The 16,759-nt window shown below is 31.1% G+C and overlaps 8 protein-coding genes across 8 annotated transcripts; 4 read left to right on the top strand and 4 right to left on the bottom strand.

Moving 5' to 3' along the window:
* Positions 1–78: 78 nt before the first annotated feature.
* On the top strand, positions 79–1,720 carry OCT59_017551 (uncharacterized protein; the record flags this gene model as incomplete). Its single annotated transcript, XM_025309275.1, has 4 exons — positions 79–353; positions 431–545; positions 609–746; positions 821–1,720. 4 exons carry the CDS (start codon positions 79–81, stop codon positions 1,718–1,720), a joined length of 1,428 nt encoding a protein of 475 aa, XP_025178953.1.
* On the bottom strand, positions 1,142–3,158 carry OCT59_017550 (uncharacterized protein). The gene is made up of 6 exons (XM_025310776.2): positions 3,007–3,158; positions 2,806–2,940; positions 2,586–2,713; positions 1,888–2,498; positions 1,686–1,757; positions 1,142–1,472 (listed from the first exon to the last, which is right to left on the bottom strand). The coding sequence occupies exons 1-5, from the start codon at positions 3,135–3,137 to the stop codon at positions 1,746–1,748; spliced, it is 1,017 nt and encodes a 338-aa protein (XP_025178952.2). The 5' UTR covers positions 3,138–3,158; the 3' UTR covers positions 1,142–1,472; positions 1,686–1,745.
* An 84-nt stretch (positions 3,159–3,242) lies between these two features.
* OCT59_017549 (uncharacterized protein) lies at positions 3,243–4,212 on the bottom strand (the record flags this gene model as incomplete). The annotated part of the gene is made up of 6 exons (XM_066137562.1): positions 3,243–3,287; positions 3,446–3,470; positions 3,615–3,686; positions 3,785–3,920; positions 4,024–4,102; positions 4,174–4,212. 6 exons carry the CDS (start codon positions 4,210–4,212, stop codon positions 3,243–3,245), a joined length of 396 nt encoding a protein of 131 aa, XP_066004131.1.
* Positions 4,213–4,235: 23 nt separating this feature from the next.
* Positions 4,236–5,475, bottom strand: OCT59_017548 (uncharacterized protein; the record flags this gene model as incomplete). Its single annotated transcript, XM_066137560.1, has 9 exons — positions 4,236–4,363; positions 4,432–4,609; positions 4,676–4,753; positions 4,815–4,922; positions 4,991–5,029; positions 5,092–5,110; positions 5,164–5,196; positions 5,263–5,317; positions 5,439–5,475. 9 exons carry the CDS (start codon positions 5,473–5,475, stop codon positions 4,236–4,238), a joined length of 675 nt encoding a protein of 224 aa, XP_066004130.1.
* Positions 5,476–6,087: 612 nt separating this feature from the next.
* Positions 6,088–6,978, top strand: OCT59_017547 (U4/U6-U5 snRNP complex subunit lsm8). Its single transcript, XM_025317160.2, has 4 exons — positions 6,088–6,162; positions 6,242–6,282; positions 6,356–6,483; positions 6,561–6,978. Exons 1-4 carry the CDS (start codon positions 6,135–6,137, stop codon positions 6,652–6,654), a joined length of 291 nt encoding a protein of 96 aa, XP_025178948.1. The 5' UTR covers positions 6,088–6,134; the 3' UTR covers positions 6,655–6,978.
* On the bottom strand, positions 6,785–8,140 carry OCT59_017546 (uncharacterized protein). The gene is made up of 2 exons (XM_025317159.2): positions 7,408–8,140; positions 6,785–7,323 (listed from the first exon to the last, which is right to left on the bottom strand). The coding sequence occupies exons 1-2, from the start codon at positions 8,115–8,117 to the stop codon at positions 6,981–6,983; spliced, it is 1,053 nt and encodes a 350-aa protein (XP_025178947.1). The 5' UTR covers positions 8,118–8,140; the 3' UTR covers positions 6,785–6,980.
* A 373-nt stretch (positions 8,141–8,513) lies between these two features.
* On the top strand, positions 8,514–13,186 carry OCT59_017545 (uncharacterized protein; the record flags this gene model as incomplete). The annotated part of the gene is made up of 10 exons (XM_025317158.2): positions 8,514–9,236; positions 9,308–9,385; positions 9,455–9,658; positions 9,735–9,827; positions 9,898–10,218; positions 10,293–10,327; positions 10,436–10,544; positions 10,621–10,812; positions 10,883–11,276; positions 11,343–13,186. 10 exons carry the CDS (start codon positions 8,514–8,516, stop codon positions 13,007–13,009), a joined length of 3,816 nt encoding a protein of 1,271 aa, XP_025178946.1. The 3' UTR covers positions 13,010–13,186.
* Positions 13,187–13,255: 69 nt separating this feature from the next.
* Positions 13,256–15,525, top strand: OCT59_017544 (uncharacterized protein; the record flags this gene model as incomplete). Its single annotated transcript, XM_066137559.1, has 8 exons — positions 13,256–13,319; positions 13,410–13,499; positions 14,056–14,178; positions 14,263–14,430; positions 14,504–14,620; positions 14,724–15,302; positions 15,376–15,446; positions 15,516–15,525. The coding sequence occupies exons 1-8, from the start codon at positions 13,296–13,298 to the stop codon at positions 15,523–15,525; spliced, it is 1,182 nt and encodes a 393-aa protein (XP_066004129.1). The 5' UTR covers positions 13,256–13,295.
* Positions 15,526–16,759: the final 1,234 nt, after the last annotated feature.

The following is a 16,759-nucleotide window of genomic DNA, read 5'->3' as shown; positions in this document are numbered from 1 at the left end:
TATTCGCAATTATCACATATTTTCTGATTTTTTAGCGAATTATCAAATTGATAATCAAACTTTTTATCTTTGTTGAAAATGATTTTTATTAAACGAAGTAATTTAAATAAATTAAAAATAATATATAATAAAAATAAACGTTCATATTCTAAATTACCCAACGTATTATCCAACTTATTACCAACAAGAACAATAAACAATATAATAACATCGTCTCCAGTAGGTGCGGAAATACAAGTAAACGGATGGATACGTACTGTAAGAATACAAAAAAATGTTTCTTTCGCTTCTATTAATGATGGTACAAGCGTGAAAGGTTTACAAGCTATACTTTCAAATGAAGTTGCTAAAAAGTTTGATAGAATTAATTTTATTTTATTTTTTTTTAAAAAAAAAATCCTTTTCCAACATTTTTATATTTATTATTTAGACTGACAACTGGTACTTGTGTTCGATTACATGGTATATTAGTTGATAGTATTGGAAAAGAACAAACTAAAGAATTACAAGTTAATAAAGTTGAAATTTTAGGTGAATGTGATCCTGTAAGTAAGATGTTTAGAATTAAATATATATTCAAATAAATGTTAATATCTTCTTATTATCAGACTTATCCCCTGCAAAAAAAACATCATTCGATGGAATTTCTTCGTGATATAACTCATTTACGGTTTAGATCAAATATTTTTAGCTCTATGTTACGTATAAGAAATTCTACTATGCTAGGTCTCCAACGTTTTTTTCAGGTACTATGAACATCTTACTGTATAAAATTTATATTTTTACTTAAACTAATTATAATAAATTATTTATTAAATAGAGAAATGAATTTATACAAATACATACACCAATTATAACAACATCAGATTGTGAGGGTGGTGGTGAAGTATTCAAGCTTACAACATCAAATATTACATCAAAACAAGAATTTTTTGGTAAACCAGTTTATTTAACAGTGTCTGGTCAATTACATGCAGAATCAATTTCATCGTACATCCCTCGTGTATATTCAATCGGTCCAATTTTCAGGGCCGAAAATTCATTTACTTCAAAACATTTATCAGAATTCTGGATGTTAGAGAGCGAAATTTCTTTTATCACTTCTTTGAATGATTTATACAATTTTGTTGAAAATTCGATTAAGTATATTATCCAATTTTTATTGGATAATTCTTATCAAGATATCGATTATTTCAATCAATTTATTGATAATAATTTATTAAATCGGTTAGAAAATACTTTAAAAAATCCTTTTATTACGATGTCTTATAATGACGCTATAGATATTCTTAAAAAAAATTCTTTTGATATTTCTTTTGGTTCTCCCCTTCAGTCTGATCATGAAAAATTTTTGTCTACTACTTATTGTAATTCTCCTTTATTCGTTATTAATTATCCAAAAGAAATAAAACCTTTTTATATGCGTTTAAATGATGACAATAAAACTGTTGCTTGTACTGATTTATTATTTCCTAAAATTGGTGAATTGGTTGGCGGTAGTTTAAGAGAAGAGCGTTATTCAATTTTAGAAAATAATATTATAACCAAGGGTTTATCTTTGGAGGATTATAAATGGTATTTAGATTTAAGAAAATTTGGGAGTGTCCCTCACGGCGGTTTTGGTATGGGAATTGAAAGATTTTTATTGTATATTACTGGTTTAGAAAATATAAAAGATGTTATACCTTTTCCTAGATCCGCTGAAAATTGTAAATTTTAAATAAAGAAAAAAGCTTTTTCAAAGTTTAGGATGTCCACTATTATATTTTTAACAAATCAATCAAATAAGATGAATTCAATAAAAAAAAATCAAATAAATCATATGGTTAGCAGGTTTCAAAAAAAAAAAAGAGAGGGAAAGAAAAATTTCAAATTTGCTGACTTTACCTTTTTGGCAATCATTCCTTCAGGAGGTTTTGTTTCTACGTTACCTTTACTGACTTCACCCCAATTTGTGCTGAGACAAGTTCCACTGCTTTCTGTATAACTCTTCAGCATGGCTCTTTTAGTATCATCATCAGCATCTTTATACAATTGTTGGAATAAAGAATTCAAAGCTGCCTCTCCTTCTGGTTTTTCTTGTTCTTTACTGATTTCTTTTTCTAACGCATCCCAATTTTTTGCACGTTTTGCAGATGATGGATAAGCAACCGATCCTACCACAGCATCTTCTCCTTCCAAGACTCCCCATTTAGCACCAGCATTGGCCTTTTTGAGTTTAATCTCAATTTTAGTGGACAATACCTCATATTTACTTTCCTTTGGAACTATTTCATGTGCAAGTGGTTCAAGTTCTAATGAATAATCAGATCCAGTTGGAAGTTTTACCGTGACCGATAAAGATTTCTCCGTCATGTAAACATCAACCGTTTCTTTCTTGACATTCTTGATGAAAATACTGACAATAACAAAGTTATCATTTTGATACCATTCATGCCTTACACGACTTTGAGATAAGAAACCAGCTGAATCTGGGGGTGTTGGTGTTGGTTTGGGAACTTCATTCCGTTGATTGAGTCGATAATTTAATAATTACTAAAAATAAAAAAATTCCCGTATCGGCAAATAAAAATAATTTGTCTTACTTTTTTCCAATTCTGCTTCAGTCTTTTTTAACCAAGTAGCTAATGATTTCTCATTAGGATTTAATTCTTTAGAAGACTCGAGTGATTTCTTTGCTTCTTGATAATTTTTAAGTTCAAATAACGCAATACTAAAGAAAAAAGTATATAAATATAATTTTATTTGTAGGTAAAACGAACAATATGCAATCATAATATGTCAAATTTTAGATAATCCGGTTACCCTTTTCTCAATAAGGCTTTTGCTTTAATTGAGTCTTGTTCGGTATGTTCATTACTTTCAATTAAGCTGAGCGCTTTTTCGGCGTCAGCTAAGGATTCTTTACCCTTCTTTTTCATTTTTTGATATGTAGCCGACCTAATTAGATAAAATCATTTTATCAATAAAATGTCATAATATTACTATTATAATAAACTAAATAACCTTTTCAAAAAATATTCAGGGTTAGTCGCGTCCAAATCAATAGCTTTGTTATATAGCTCTAAAGCTTCGTCATAATCGTCTTCAAAGAAAGCATCATTAGCTTGTTTGTAAAGTAGTTCCGCAGACGCCATTTTTAATGTCGAGAAAGAATTACTGTCGAGATTTTTTTTTCAAATACTTTATATATAGTAGACTATTATATCTGGAATATTCTCGAAAGATCATTTTTAACATATTCATGTGATCAATGATTCCAATTGTACAATTTTATACATAATGCACTGTATCAATAAAAAAATTTATATAATTATTTTAAATTTAATTATAATAAAAATTTATTAATCTCCAAATAATTCACCATTAACCATAATAGAATTTTCAATCACACAAGAATCAGATTCGCTCCATTGATCGAAATACCACGTAAATATAAACTCACCTGTATCATCGGTTTGAAATGCATGCTTATGTGTCATAATAGAATCATCATCAAGCATAAGTGTTGGAGACATTATTATTAATACATTTTATATAACAAAAGAATCGTTATTGATACGAATACGAAATTTTTTTTAATCATACCATACTATAATTTTGATTTAACTTACATTTTTTCTTCATATCTTGTTTTAGAATCAGCTTTGATAAATTTTACCCCGAATTTAACTCCTTCCACAACTCTAAAAACTTATTTCCACATTGTTTTTACCAATGTTACTATCTTCGCCACTATTTGCAACAATGACTTCGCATGAACGAAAATCTCCTTTAAGAATACGCAAACGCCCAATAAATCCGTCTTTTTTTGGATTCGGGAGGGATAGGTGTGGAAGGTCGAGTTGATGTAGGGGTTAAAGGAAGAGATGAAGTAAGGGGTGAAATATTATTCAAAATCACAGACGGAACGCATCCACCTAGTATACAGTTTCCAAATTAAAAAATTTGTTCAGTTGTGCCTCAGATGCCGATTTACGCCAAATGAATATTTAAACAAGTTTATAATGGAAATTTTAATACCTGGCATATGAGAACACGTGCACGTTCCGCCGAGAAACGAGGGAATATTTTCAGCGTCAATATGTTCAAGTAAAACTTTCTAGATAATTTTTTTTTTAAAAAAAAAGGAAGACGATTTAAATAAAAATATTTATCTTTTTTTACACATACCTTAAAATCTTTATCACAAATATGAACTTTTTTTAACATTCCAGGATCTAACCATTTTTTTGCTAACGCCAAATTTTTACAAATATAAAAGGTGCATTTACAACAAACAACTTTCCTAATCTTCCTGGATAATATTTTTGATCTAATTCTGCGATTGCACGATAAAGAGTTAAACTTGGCAAATGAAGCTCTATATATATAAAAAGAATTTTTTAGAAAAAAATTTAAAACATAAAAAGAAGCCACACAAGAACTTACGATGAAAACCCATTCCCTCACAGTCAAATATTACTGTTTCCTTATCAATAATTTTACCCGCTCTTCTACTCAATTCTGGCATAATAACACGATGTGAGAATTCTTGACATCTAATATGCCAATTTGTTAACTCTTCTTGTTTTACATATTTTGCTAGCCTTTTGGAATCATGATATCCCTAAAAATTATAAATAGAAATTATTGAACGTTAATTATGTAATAAATTAACATTTAATTTTCTTACCGCTCTTTCAATGTAAATTCCCCTTCCTTCTTTATCTGTCTTGTGTACAGAATTACCGCCAAAATATCCGTATATTTTCTGGTACACCATTACCCGCTTCAACATTGATGTCAGGCACGAAAGGTCAAAGTCCTCTTACAGGATAAAGAATCGGAGTGCCAGGATTTAATATAGGAAGAGGAATTGAATCGATACCTTCTAAATCGCGCCAAGTAATAGTTTCTATAAGTTGTTCCTTTGTTTTATCCTAATTGTATTATGTATTTTAAATAAATAATTTATAATTTCAAAATTTTCCAAGTAAAATTATATTACCAATCGAAAGCTTCTAGCGGTTGCGAATCTCATCAGGGTCTAAATAATAATAATTTTTATAATTGCAATATAAATTGATTCAAATTTATTTTACAACTTACATGGTCGTCATACTCTTCCCTAATATTTCACGAAACTTCTTTATAACTTGATCTCTACTTTCCAAATTTAACTCAGTGTCATTTTCTTGAGGCGTAGAAATAAATCTTTTGAAAATTATATAAATGTGTTAGTATAAGTAAAATTAAGTCAATAAGAATAAAAGTTCATACCTCAAAGAATGTATAACAGAGAAAATTTTTACGATAAGCAATAGATTTGTGTGACCTGATATATGAAAAGAAAATTTGCATATTGCAATTTTTTAAGGTTTTTCTAAATAAAGCTATTTAAAACTTAGGATCTTTGATACATTCATTATTCAGCCATTTGCAAGTCAAATGAATACCGGAGTAAATATTTACACTAATCACCATACAAAACATAGAAAAATACAAAATACTTATTTTTTTTTTTGCTAATGTAATAAATTACCAAGCGAAATCTCCTGAGAATTTATTTTATAATATCAATAATCTCGCATGTTCCTTGTCCTGGTTAGTTAAGTTTGGTACGAATTTATTTGCATTTAAAATAATCTTAAATCGAAATTTAAGAAATACTGTTTTTTAATGGTTAATAATGGTTAATAAAATATTCATGATAAATATTTGTAATTTTTTTTTAATCGATCTTTCCATCTTTCTTTCTGTCCATTTTGTTGGCTTGTTTACAATTCTCTGTATCTCGAACTCAACTTTGACAATTAACGAAATTATGAATCTTTTCGTTCGTGTCATTTTCTATGCTGAACTTCCCTTACTACCGTTTACTTTATAAATTATTAACAGTATGAGAAATAGTAATGTCATCCTTAACTAGCCAAGGAAAACAGCCAGTCAAAAATGTCTTGACTCCTGGAATCCAACGCAAATATTTTTCTTTGATCAATCTGCAAATGAGAAATTAAGGACGATCAATTGTGTGATGATTGATGAACTGATAAATTTATAGTAAATCATTTAAATATTATTTAAGTTTCTAAAAAAATTAGACTAAACGCGTTGAAATATTTGAAATTTTTTATCGCGAAAAAAATTGTACGATGACTGATTTGCAGAAATATGTTGATTGTATGTTTAAATAATTTTTATTTATTTGGATTTTTCACTTATTGTTGGTTTTTTTTTTTACAAATGTAATATTTCTCAGTAACAGTCGAAGTAATTACTTCCGATGGGCGAGTTATAGTGGTATACAAATGTATATTTATTTTGTTATTTATTTAAATTAATAATTTAAAAAATATATTCATTTAATATATAGGGAACTTTAAAAGGGTTTGATCAAACTACAAATGTGATCCTAGCTGGATGTCATGAACGTATTTTTTCAGAAACTGAGGGAGTTGAAAGAGTGCCTCTTGGATTATATATAATACGAGGAGACAATATGTAACGTATTATTTGCAACAAAATACAATAAGTATTTAAATGCATTTTTTTTAACCATTTTAAAATTTTGAAAACAGATGCTTGATTGGTGAATTGGATCAAGAACGAGATGCATCTATAGACCTTACTGAGATTAGAGCGGCTCCTATTACCGATATTTCTAGACGTTGAATGATTTTTTTTTAGATTTCATTTAATAGAAATTTTCTTTATTTTTGATATTTGTATATAACAAGCAAATAATAAATTTAATATGCATAATAGAAAAAAGTTTTGTAGTTGTGTAGTTAGGGAGGAGCTTAGATGATCATAAATATTTTTTTTTATTTATATATATATATTAAAAAAAATGGAATTAAATAGAATTATGCAACGATTGTATATATTAAATTTAGTAAAAGAGAGGAAAAAAAAATAATTAATTTAAATCTAATCTGAAAAAAAAAGTTATTTTCTAATTTATAATAAATAAACTAGTCTATAAATTAGGAAGGAAATCAAATATTGTCAATGTGTAGTAATGTCTCCGGTATACTTAATAAATGTCCCATCCTTTCTACCTTTACCTTTAGATATTGGTCTACCTCTTTTCCAATGCGATTTGAGTCAAGATTGTTTTGCCATGTTATAGGAATCATTGGAACGCGTTCAATAACTTTAATTCCAGCTTCCTCGATTTGTTCAATTTTGTCAGGATTGTTTGTTAATAATCGAATGGTAGATAAGTTAAGATCATCTAGAATTTTTGTTGCAACATCATAATTACGAAGATCAGGAGGATGTTTCAAAAAAAGATTAGCCGTTACTGTATCATATCCTAAATCCTGTAAATTATATGCTCTAATAAAAACAATCATATCAAATCAATTATTTAATTCATTGAGATAATAAACACCTTCATACTTAATAAAAGTTTTTATTCACCTCAATTTATCTGCGAGACCGATTCCTCTACCTTCCTGCCTCAAGTATATAACTACTCCATGACCTTCCAACTGAATTAGTCGCATAGCTTCATCTAATTGTTCACCACAATCGCATCTTGCGCTATGAACCGTTTCTCCAGTAAAGCATTCGGAATGAATTCTGACTAAAGGTGGTGGTAACTGTATTGATGATATATTGGGATCATCACCATCACTAATATCTGATTTTATTTGACCAGGTTTTAACCTACCCTTATATGCTCCCCTTATAATTCTATCCATTTCATTTTCTTCTGGTCGAGAAGCATCTAAACTATTGCTTCGAATATTATCACCATATACAACTGCTAAATGTTCTTTATTGTCTCGATTATTTCTATAAAGGTGGAGAAAAAATTCTCCAGTAGAAGTCGGAATACGTGCTCGCACTTGACATTCTACTTTAACAGAGTTATTATTTTTAAAAAAAGTAGGTGGTGTATTTGAAGGTGTTTTAATAGCATCAGGCGTTCGAAATGAATGTCTAAGAATATGATTATTTGTTAGCCCATTTGTAAAATTTTTTTTGGAACTTGTCGAACATTTTGTCGAAGTTACATTTGATGGTTTAGTTATTGTTGTCGAAGTTTCTGTCTTCAAAGAAGTATTATAAGTGGAAACATCAAGCGGCTGAGTAAATATCGCCTCTTCAGTATTGTGAAAACCCATTAGTTCATATAAAAAAATCTAGATGAAAAAAAAAAAATTTCGAGTAATTTTTTATATCGGTCAATCACGTGATAATTTTTCAAAGAAACTGCTTAAAAAGATTTGTCATTGTATTTCATTTGATTTGTAATGTTGATTATTACTATTATGATAATCAATAAAGCTTTATGGTCTATGGAAATTACTATGATAGCCCGCGGAATACTATCGGGAAATTGGTTCCGTTTTTTAGCAACAATAACTGTGTACATCGTTTCCATATTATCTATATTGTTTATATTTGACCAACTAAAATCGAACATTTGGATTGGCATTACGTAACCGCAGACGCAGATTCTAATAGAGTCACAGACGCGTTCGAACATAACATATAAAGTTCTCCTCGTTTTTCAAAAAATGGCAGAGCATGATTCAGAGTGGTATTTCGGTTCACGTTTGTCAACTAATGGAGATTCTTTAAGAACTATAGCAGAAAAGTCAAATAGCGAAGTTTATCATGATGCAAAAGATACGGAAGAAACGAATTTTTTAAAAAATATCTCAGATTCTGATTCTGCTTATAAATCTTTCACACAGATAGATTATACTCGCTCGTCGTCTTCCTCTGATTCTGACGAGTTTTCTGACGAGGAAAGTTATAGTTCAAGTGAAGAATCAATAATCGATCTTGAAAAGTTGAGACGTGAGCAAGTCAGGCTTACTTTGCTTAAAAAAATATCAGATAATAGCACGCCTGAATTAAATAAGGGGAAGATGCCTGAGAAAGTCAAAAAATCGAATGGCTCATCAAATGCATCTATGTTCACATCGAATGGATCTATGTTCACGTCAATGTCGGATCACTTGGAATATGAAGAACAACCATACTATTATTTAAATTCACAGCCATGCCCGTTGGGTGTTCCTGATAAACTCGCTGTTCAAATGTTAAAGGTCAAAAAGAATAAACCTCCAACTAGGGAATTTTCGCCCCCAGTGTCTCTTGTGGTTGACGGATCTCCTTGGATCCCTGAAATAAAACGAACAAAACTTCCAATTGAATCACGTAGGGAGGATATTATTAGTATTATCCGAGAAAACAGAGTAATCGTGTTAAGTGGAAGTACGGGTTGTGGGAAGGTATTTGAATTTATTTATCTAATTATTTAAAGTGTCGAATTATATTCTAATTCTATTATAATGTCGCGAAGTCAACACAAGTACCACAATACATATTGGATGATTGTTTACAAAGACGCGTTCCAGTAAATATAATCTGTACACAACCGGTAACGTACTTTATCTCGTACAAATCAATCTTTAGTTTTGCAATGAAAGTTAATAAATACTTTTTTTAGCGTCGTATAGCAGCCACTTCTCTTGCACATCGTGTCGCATCCGAACGGGGAACTCCACTTCATGGTCAGGTGGGATATCATATTGGAGGTAAAGGAGGTTTTTCTGCATCTACCAGATTGCGCTACGTTACGACAGGGATTCTATTAGAAATGTTGAAAGCAGATCGATATTTAAACTCTTATACTCATGTTATTATGGATGAGGTATATTAATTCTTAGTAATTGACTAGTTAAACTTCTATAGAAAAGCAAGCTAAACATAATTTCTCATTTTAAAAGATTCATGAGCGTAATGTTGATGATGATTTAATGATGGCGCATCTTTGTGTTATATTAAGAGAAAATCCATCATTGAAGTTGATTATTATGTCAGTGAGTATATAAATTTGACGATTATTTATGTTGACGTGATTAGTCAGGGGTTGATAATATTTTTCACTAGGCTACCATGAACGTACAAAAGTTCACAAGATATTTTTGTGAATTCGAAACTGAAAATGATGGGTTTGTTTCGCAAATTCCTTGGATTGATATTCCTGCAAAAACTTTTCCAGTTGATGTTTTTTATCTAGAAGATGTTTGTCAAGGGATGGATACATACGAATCATATCAGAAGATTGTATTGAATGATCCTAAAAAGCCATCTATGATGCAAGAACGTCGTGATCTTTTTATAAGCTGGATACTTCGATGTCACATTGATTCACCGGTTGAGGACGCGTTTCTTGTTTTTGTACCGGGAATTGCCCTAATCGCTGAAATGGTAAGAATAATCAATATACCATTTCATATACAATTAATACTCATGAAGGGAATAAATATATTGTCAAACATTAGGAGGATCAATTAATGATACTTGGTGAACAGCAGCGGTATTTATTAGATTTCTACACTTTTTTTTATAAAGAATCCTTTTAAAAAATAAAAAGAAAATAATAATATTTATAACTTATTACATTTTCATTACCTTACGTTTTTAGGATGTCGGCTCATTCTTTTCCGGATTTCATGATCATTAAACTACATTCAACCGTCACTATTGATGAACAATGTTTGATTATGCAACGTCCTCGAAATGGTTGCCGAAAAGTACGATTCAGTTTAAACTATTGTTCATACTTAATTTTTTTAAAAAGTAATTCACTTTAAATATTACATTAATAAGATTATTTTGGCAACAAACGTTGCCGAGAGTTCGATTACGGTACCAGATGTGAAAATAATATTCGACAGCTGTTTGCGTAAAGACGTGCATTATGATAAGACAGCACGATCTTATAGTTTGAACGAACAGTGGATAAGTAAAGATTGTGCCGAACAGCGAAGAGGCAGAGCGGGAAGAGTAGGACCGGGAGTGGTATTTAATTATTTTATTTCTCTAAGTGATCTAAATATCGTCTATTAATGTAAAATTTTTATCATCATAGATTTATCGATTCGTAACGAAACAATTTTTTGATAGTTTAAGTAATGAAAGGAACCCAGAAATTAAGAGAACGCCTCTTAATTCTTTGCTTTTGAGATCTATTTATGCAAATCTCGGCGATCCTCGTGAATTATTATCACACTGTCTTGATCCTCCGGATGATACTGCTGTGGACTATGCAATTGAAGATTTGGAAGCAACCGGTGCTGTTATTAAATCTAGTAAGATATCCAAGGAAGTAGATGATTGGGTTCAAGGAAGCGTGTTATCATGTGAGTATGAAGTTACTCGACTTGGAACAGTCCTTGCACAATTACCGTTGGATCTTCATTCTGGATTATTAGTCGTATATGGTACTATTTTTGGTTCATTATACGATGCTATGATTATTGCTGGTAAGTATTATTTTATAGTTAATAAAAGAAAATATTATTATTAAAGCAAACATTTGAAATTATTAGCGATATTACAAAATCGAGGGGCAATAGTTCAACCACTAAATCAAGAGATACAGATTAGCGCGGCAATGAGTCGCTTTTCTCGTAACTTACCGGATGATTTTCCTATACAGGGTGGTTCAGATTTAATATCTCATCTACGTGGCTATTTGTATTGGGAAGAAACAACACAACACGATAGTAAATTCGATTTATCTAAAGAATTATCATGGTGTCAAAATCAATTTCTTAGTTTATATTGGATGAGAGAGATACAAGATTTGGTAATATCAATCCGAGAGTCATTAGCTTATATAGGCGTTTGTTCTCCGCCAGCTAAGGAAGAAAGAGATAAGATACGCAGAAATCGTAATATAATAAATGAGTTTGAATTAGATGAAGAAATTGAGAGCGATAATATTGATCAGGCGATTAAAATCTTGGATATTGCAGCGTATGATGAAACCCCCAATTTGATTAAATTTGACGAAATCAGTGAGATTCAAGAACAGCCTCTAATTAATACCTACAGAACTAGGTCACATTATCAAACAAAGCCAGGTACGCCTATTCATCAAATACCAGATCATGTACGGGCACTTTTAAATCCTTGGACAAACGTATTTGATCGAACATATGAAATATCTTCAAGACCCGTTAAGCTAAATAGAGAACCAAATGTTACTTTGCTGACAATTTTATTGACGGCAGCTTTTCATCAAAACTTATTTCGCGTTACTCCAAGTCAGGACAATCGTGTCTTCAAAGATTGCCCGAAAGATTTTAACCGAAATCATACAGTTGAATTCTCGGCTCAGATTCTTCCGCCAAAAGAAGTCATAATAGAAGCATTACAAAAAGATATTGGTTTCGTACATAAAATAGTTCATCCCAGCACTGAATCATCAGAAACACAAGGGGAATCTGAATCTTGTTATATTGAATTTGTAAAGCCTGTAAAACCTATATGGACACATTCTCGTGATAGAAATAAACCGACATTACCGGATGCCGCTTTTTTGGCACAAAAATTAAGAACTGTCAAAAATGGTATTTGGGCTGAGGGATTAAGTAATTCTACTGGACACACATTATATTCGGAAGATGCAAAAAAATTACGGTTTTCAGGAATTTTTGGATGTTCAGAAACTGCTACTGGGCTTTCTCCGATATTTCGTTCAAAGTCATCAAGAGTTTATCCGTCCAAAACATCTCTGTTTTTCCCACTGATCATTGATAGTAGTGATAATAAACGTTATTCAATATGCGCCGGAAAATTATTAGCTGTAGATTATGGTCATTCACATGTTGCAGAACATATTACGTGCCTAATAGGACCTTTACGAGCTAGAAATAATGTTGGTGACGCGATTCTCGCTTTTTTCGCGAATAAAGTTGAAAATGATGACGTGATTGGTGGATGGCATGTACAAATAAATTTGACTCAATATCCATTGTTTCATTCCCGACCTTCAGAGGTTGATTTAGATTTAATTCATACTGTCAGATATTTTTTAAGGCAAGCATTGTTTGAAACTAAACCAGTAAATTCTAATTCAGATGATAATTGTGATTATATGTCCTTGGCAAATTTGACACGTAAAGAGATGGTTAAGATTTGGAGCCAGTGTAAAATGACTGCGGATCAGGCTGGGAAATTATTGGTAGCTTCAGTGTTAATAATTCTCTAAATTAATATATTTTTATGAATATTTTTTATTTTTTTTGTAATTCTTTTTTGTAATTCTTCCTAAGATAGATTAGAATTAGTTTATTAAAATACATATGTATATTTATTTTATTTATTTATCGTTAATTGCTTCTCGAGTAAACTGCGCAATGGTGGTTCAGTGGCGTAATTTGATTATAATCACGTGCCTCTATAATGCATCAATTTTTTCGGTGTTTTTAAAAGGTAAAAATATTTTTTTTTTAAAAAAAAAAAGATCGTTTATATAAACCAACTAATTTATCAATATGGGTGATGGAGGCTTCTTTAAGGTTAGATTTTGATATAAAAATAAAATTTGTCCTATCCGATCTACTCGTAAGGTTAGAGAAATGGTTCATTTATTTTTCGTATTAATATAGGGTACGAGCTTAGAACAAGATAGCCGATTCTCTGATAAACAAAAAAAATTATTAAAGAGTATGAATTTTCCTTCAGAGTTTAATCAGAAGGTAATTTCAATTATTAATTTGTTCTTTGTAATTTGTCTACATTCTACACCCTTTTTTAACCTGTCGTTGGGCAATTTGCTCTTCAACGCTTTGAGAAGCCGAATCTCAATGATCTGTGGTTATCTTAATTGGCTAAGTTTGGTCCTAGACACTTTTCTAATGATCATATCAAACACAAAATAAACAAAATTTTTAGTTTACTTTTTGATTCAATGCTACCAGTACAAACTCGTAAGACGAAGGCAGTTCTTTGTTGAAAGCATTAGTATCAGCATCTGTTACTGGCCGTATTTCAAAATCAATCGCCATTGAAGGCAATATAGATTTTTCTTTTTTTTTTTACTTCCCGCGAATTTAAGTCATTCGTTTTCCAGAAAAAAATATTAGTTTGTTTTATTGGGATTCTGTTATTTTTGCTTTTATTTGGTAGTACTTCTTTCGTCCTTTCTTTGATAGAGAGAAAGTGGTAATGGATAAATGCACAAAAATTTGTCTTATTATTATCTTCACAATTATTTCAACTATTTTTTTCCACATTCGATTCTCAATTTATTAGGTTGATTTGAAAAAAGTGAACCTGACTGTCATTAGGCCATGGGTTGCGCAAAAAATTGTAGAATTATTGGGCGGTGAAGATGAGGTGGTTGTTAATTACGTGTTTGGATTATTAGAAGAGCCTGTTAGTTGATTTTAAGTTTTTTTTTATTCTGCTGCAAGCATTTTGTTACTTTGATCTTACTAAATAATAAATCTTTCGGATTAGGACTTGGATCCAAGAATGATGCAGATAAATCTTACTGGGTTCCTGGAAAAAAACGCCCCAATTTTTGTTACTGAATTGTGGAAATTACTTTTGTCAGCTCAAGAAGGTGAAAATGGAATTCCGGCAATTTTTCTTGAACAAAAAATGGAACAAATTCGGAGGAAAAAGGTTAACCATTTTTTATTTTTATCAAAATGTTTTAAAATGTTATAATTTAACTTTTAATCTTTTTTAAAAACAGGAAGAAGATGAACGAATCTTGTTAGAAATTCGGAAGAGGCGTGAAAAAGAGGAGGAAGAAAGAATAAGATTACGAGATATTAGAGAACGGGAGCGAAGAGAAGATCGCGAAAGAAAGGTATGCTAGTTTAATGAACAGGGAATTAATTAGAAAAATGAAATAAACATGCATTGCTGTTGTTCAGGTCCAGTTCATTTGTCTTACAAGATAATCTTTATAGGAACGTGAGCATAAACCAAACCGTAATCGTAGCCGAAGTAGAGAAGAAGACAGGAAAGATAGTAGAAGTTCTCGGCGGAGATACAGTCCTAGTAAAAGTGAAGAAAACAGACGACGACGTTCACATAAAAGGAGTAAAAGTAGAAGTAGGGATCGTAGTAGGGAACGTGGTAGGGAACATAGTAGGGAACGTAGTAGGGAACGTCGAAGGCATAAGAGTCATAGACATAGTAGAAGTAGGAGTAAAGAAAGGCGAAGGCAAGAAGAACGCAGACGACGCCAGAAAACTCCTAGTAGAAGTAGAGAAAGAGAAGATATGACTAAACGACGGCGTTTTTCAAAGGAGGAAATTAATACAAAAGAATCTATAGATAAAGTCAATCATTTATCTCCAGAAAAAAATAATCGTAAAGATAGTGTTACAGATTATGATTTAAAGAAAAGAACTGTTGAATCAGTAGAGGAAAATAATTCTGCACCAAGTTCACCTCCTCGTAAAAAAGTGGCTGATGTTCCAATTTTTAAATCCAAGTGGAATGATGATGTAGAGGATGAAGATGAAGTCGTGGAAAACAAAAAGGTATATTAGTAAAATAAAATTTCTGTAGATACGAGAAATTCAATAAACCAGTCGTTTCTTCATTGTTGATTAGAATTCTATTTCCGATCTTGAACAACTCGAACAACTTCGTATCAAAGCATTTGAATCGATGAAAAATCGCAAGTAATTTTTTTTCTGATGTTTTTTTACTTCAGATCAAGGATTATAATTAACCTTAATTAACCTTAAAAGACATGAATAATTTTATAAATTGCATATGGTATCTACAGATTTAATATAAACATGCATAAAATATAAATATAAATATAAAATAGTATACGTAGAAGTTGTTTTTTTGTATAATGAAAAATAAAAAATAATTTTGGAATGTAAAGTAGGTAAGGTTAATACAACTCTTTACATTATCGGTTATAGAATGGCAACCACTTACAAGTAAATTTCCCTAGCTAGAGGTTATGGTTACCCAAACCGGATGATTATCCAAAGATAATCCTATTATCCAGTATTATCCGGATAGGTTAGGGAATATCAATCCTAAAACTATTTTAGGATATAATATTTTAATGAGCAGTGATAAATTATTTTAAAATCTACCAAATATCTAAATCATCACATCTTTTTTTCCTTTATTTTCTTTATTTTAAATATTAATTTTAAAAAAACTTAAATATGCAAAAAAGAATATAATAGCAAATTGAAGAAATTTATAAATATAATAAAATTAATGATGCCAAAAGTAATAATAAAGATAGTGAGAATAAAGTAAAAATAATATTTTAGGTGTGGTAAACTTTACTGTGGGGGTTTACTATGCTAGATGGTCCTCATAGATGGTAAAGTCTTAAGTGCAATGTCTTAGCAGTAGTTTACCTTCTAATAGGTTTAGGCTGATTGGAGACGTTCGTAGGCTCACAGGTATATAAGGTTCTAAGGTGAGGTTCGATTCCTCAGTGAATTTGACGTACTGGTGGGTGATCCCTGGGTAACTGGGTTGGTTACTTATAATAAAAGGGTGATCCCAGTACCCTTAGCAAGCTTACTGTCCTGGTAGTCACTGCTATTACTACTGGGGGATTTACAACTATAGTGGGCTGGTATGGTAATCGCAGCCTGTAGCTGGGCTTTGAGTGAGGCCATATTAGTAGTCTTAGTATTGCAGTACCTCTAAGCTAACCATCATGGAAGGACTTCTAGATGTCTGCTCCGTTATATCTGCCGTATGTGGAAGGTTCGCTCACTTCTGACAGGCGCTAGTGGGTAGTATAACTTGCGTCCAGAAACCCCGCTACACTACGATCCATCCTTGTGTGGGTATAAACTTGGGTCGTCTTCCCAGTGTGGTATATAGGGGCAGGGGGATATACATCCGGTTACTTCTAAATAATTAGAGTAGGTACTTGATTAGCTGTAGCTTAACGGTAGGAGTGCATTTCTGCAACTTTAGTTGTAATGCTCCCTTCATGTAGCTCTGCGAA

This window comes from Rhizophagus irregularis, chromosome 26, assembly GCF_026210795.1.
Source record: "Rhizophagus irregularis chromosome 26, complete sequence".
NCBI lineage: Eukaryota > Fungi > Glomeromycota > Glomeromycetes > Glomerales > Glomeraceae > Rhizophagus > Rhizophagus irregularis.
This window is presented reverse-complemented; position numbering and strand designations above follow the sequence as displayed.

Coding starts and splice junctions, on each gene's coding strand:
- OCT59_017550 (XM_025310776.2), bottom strand. CDS start 3,137: ATGGCGTCTGCGGAACTACTTTACAAACAAGCTAATGATGCTTTCTTT. Junction 2,714..2,805: donor AAAGCCTTATTGAGAAAAGG/GTAACCGGATTA, acceptor TTTTTTCTTTAG/TATTGCGTTATTTGAACTTA. Junction 2,499..2,585: donor TGAAGCAGAATTGGAAAAAA/GTAAGACAAATT, acceptor AACGGAATGAAG/TTCCCAAACCAACACCAACA.
- OCT59_017547 (XM_025317160.2), top strand. CDS start 6,135: ATGACTGATTTGCAGAAATATGTTGATT. Junction 6,163..6,241: donor TTTGCAGAAATATGTTGATT/GTATGTTTAAAT, acceptor AATATTTCTCAG/TAACAGTCGAAGTAATTACT. Junction 6,484..6,560: donor ATAATACGAGGAGACAATAT/GTAACGTATTAT, acceptor TTTTGAAAACAG/ATGCTTGATTGGTGAATTGG.
- OCT59_017546 (XM_025317159.2), bottom strand. CDS start 8,117: ATGGGTTTTCACAATACTGAAGAGGCGATATTTACTCAGCCGCTTGAT. Junction 7,324..7,407: donor GGTCTCGCAGATAAATTGAG/GTGAATAAAAAC, acceptor TGTTTTTATTAG/AGCATATAATTTACAGGATT.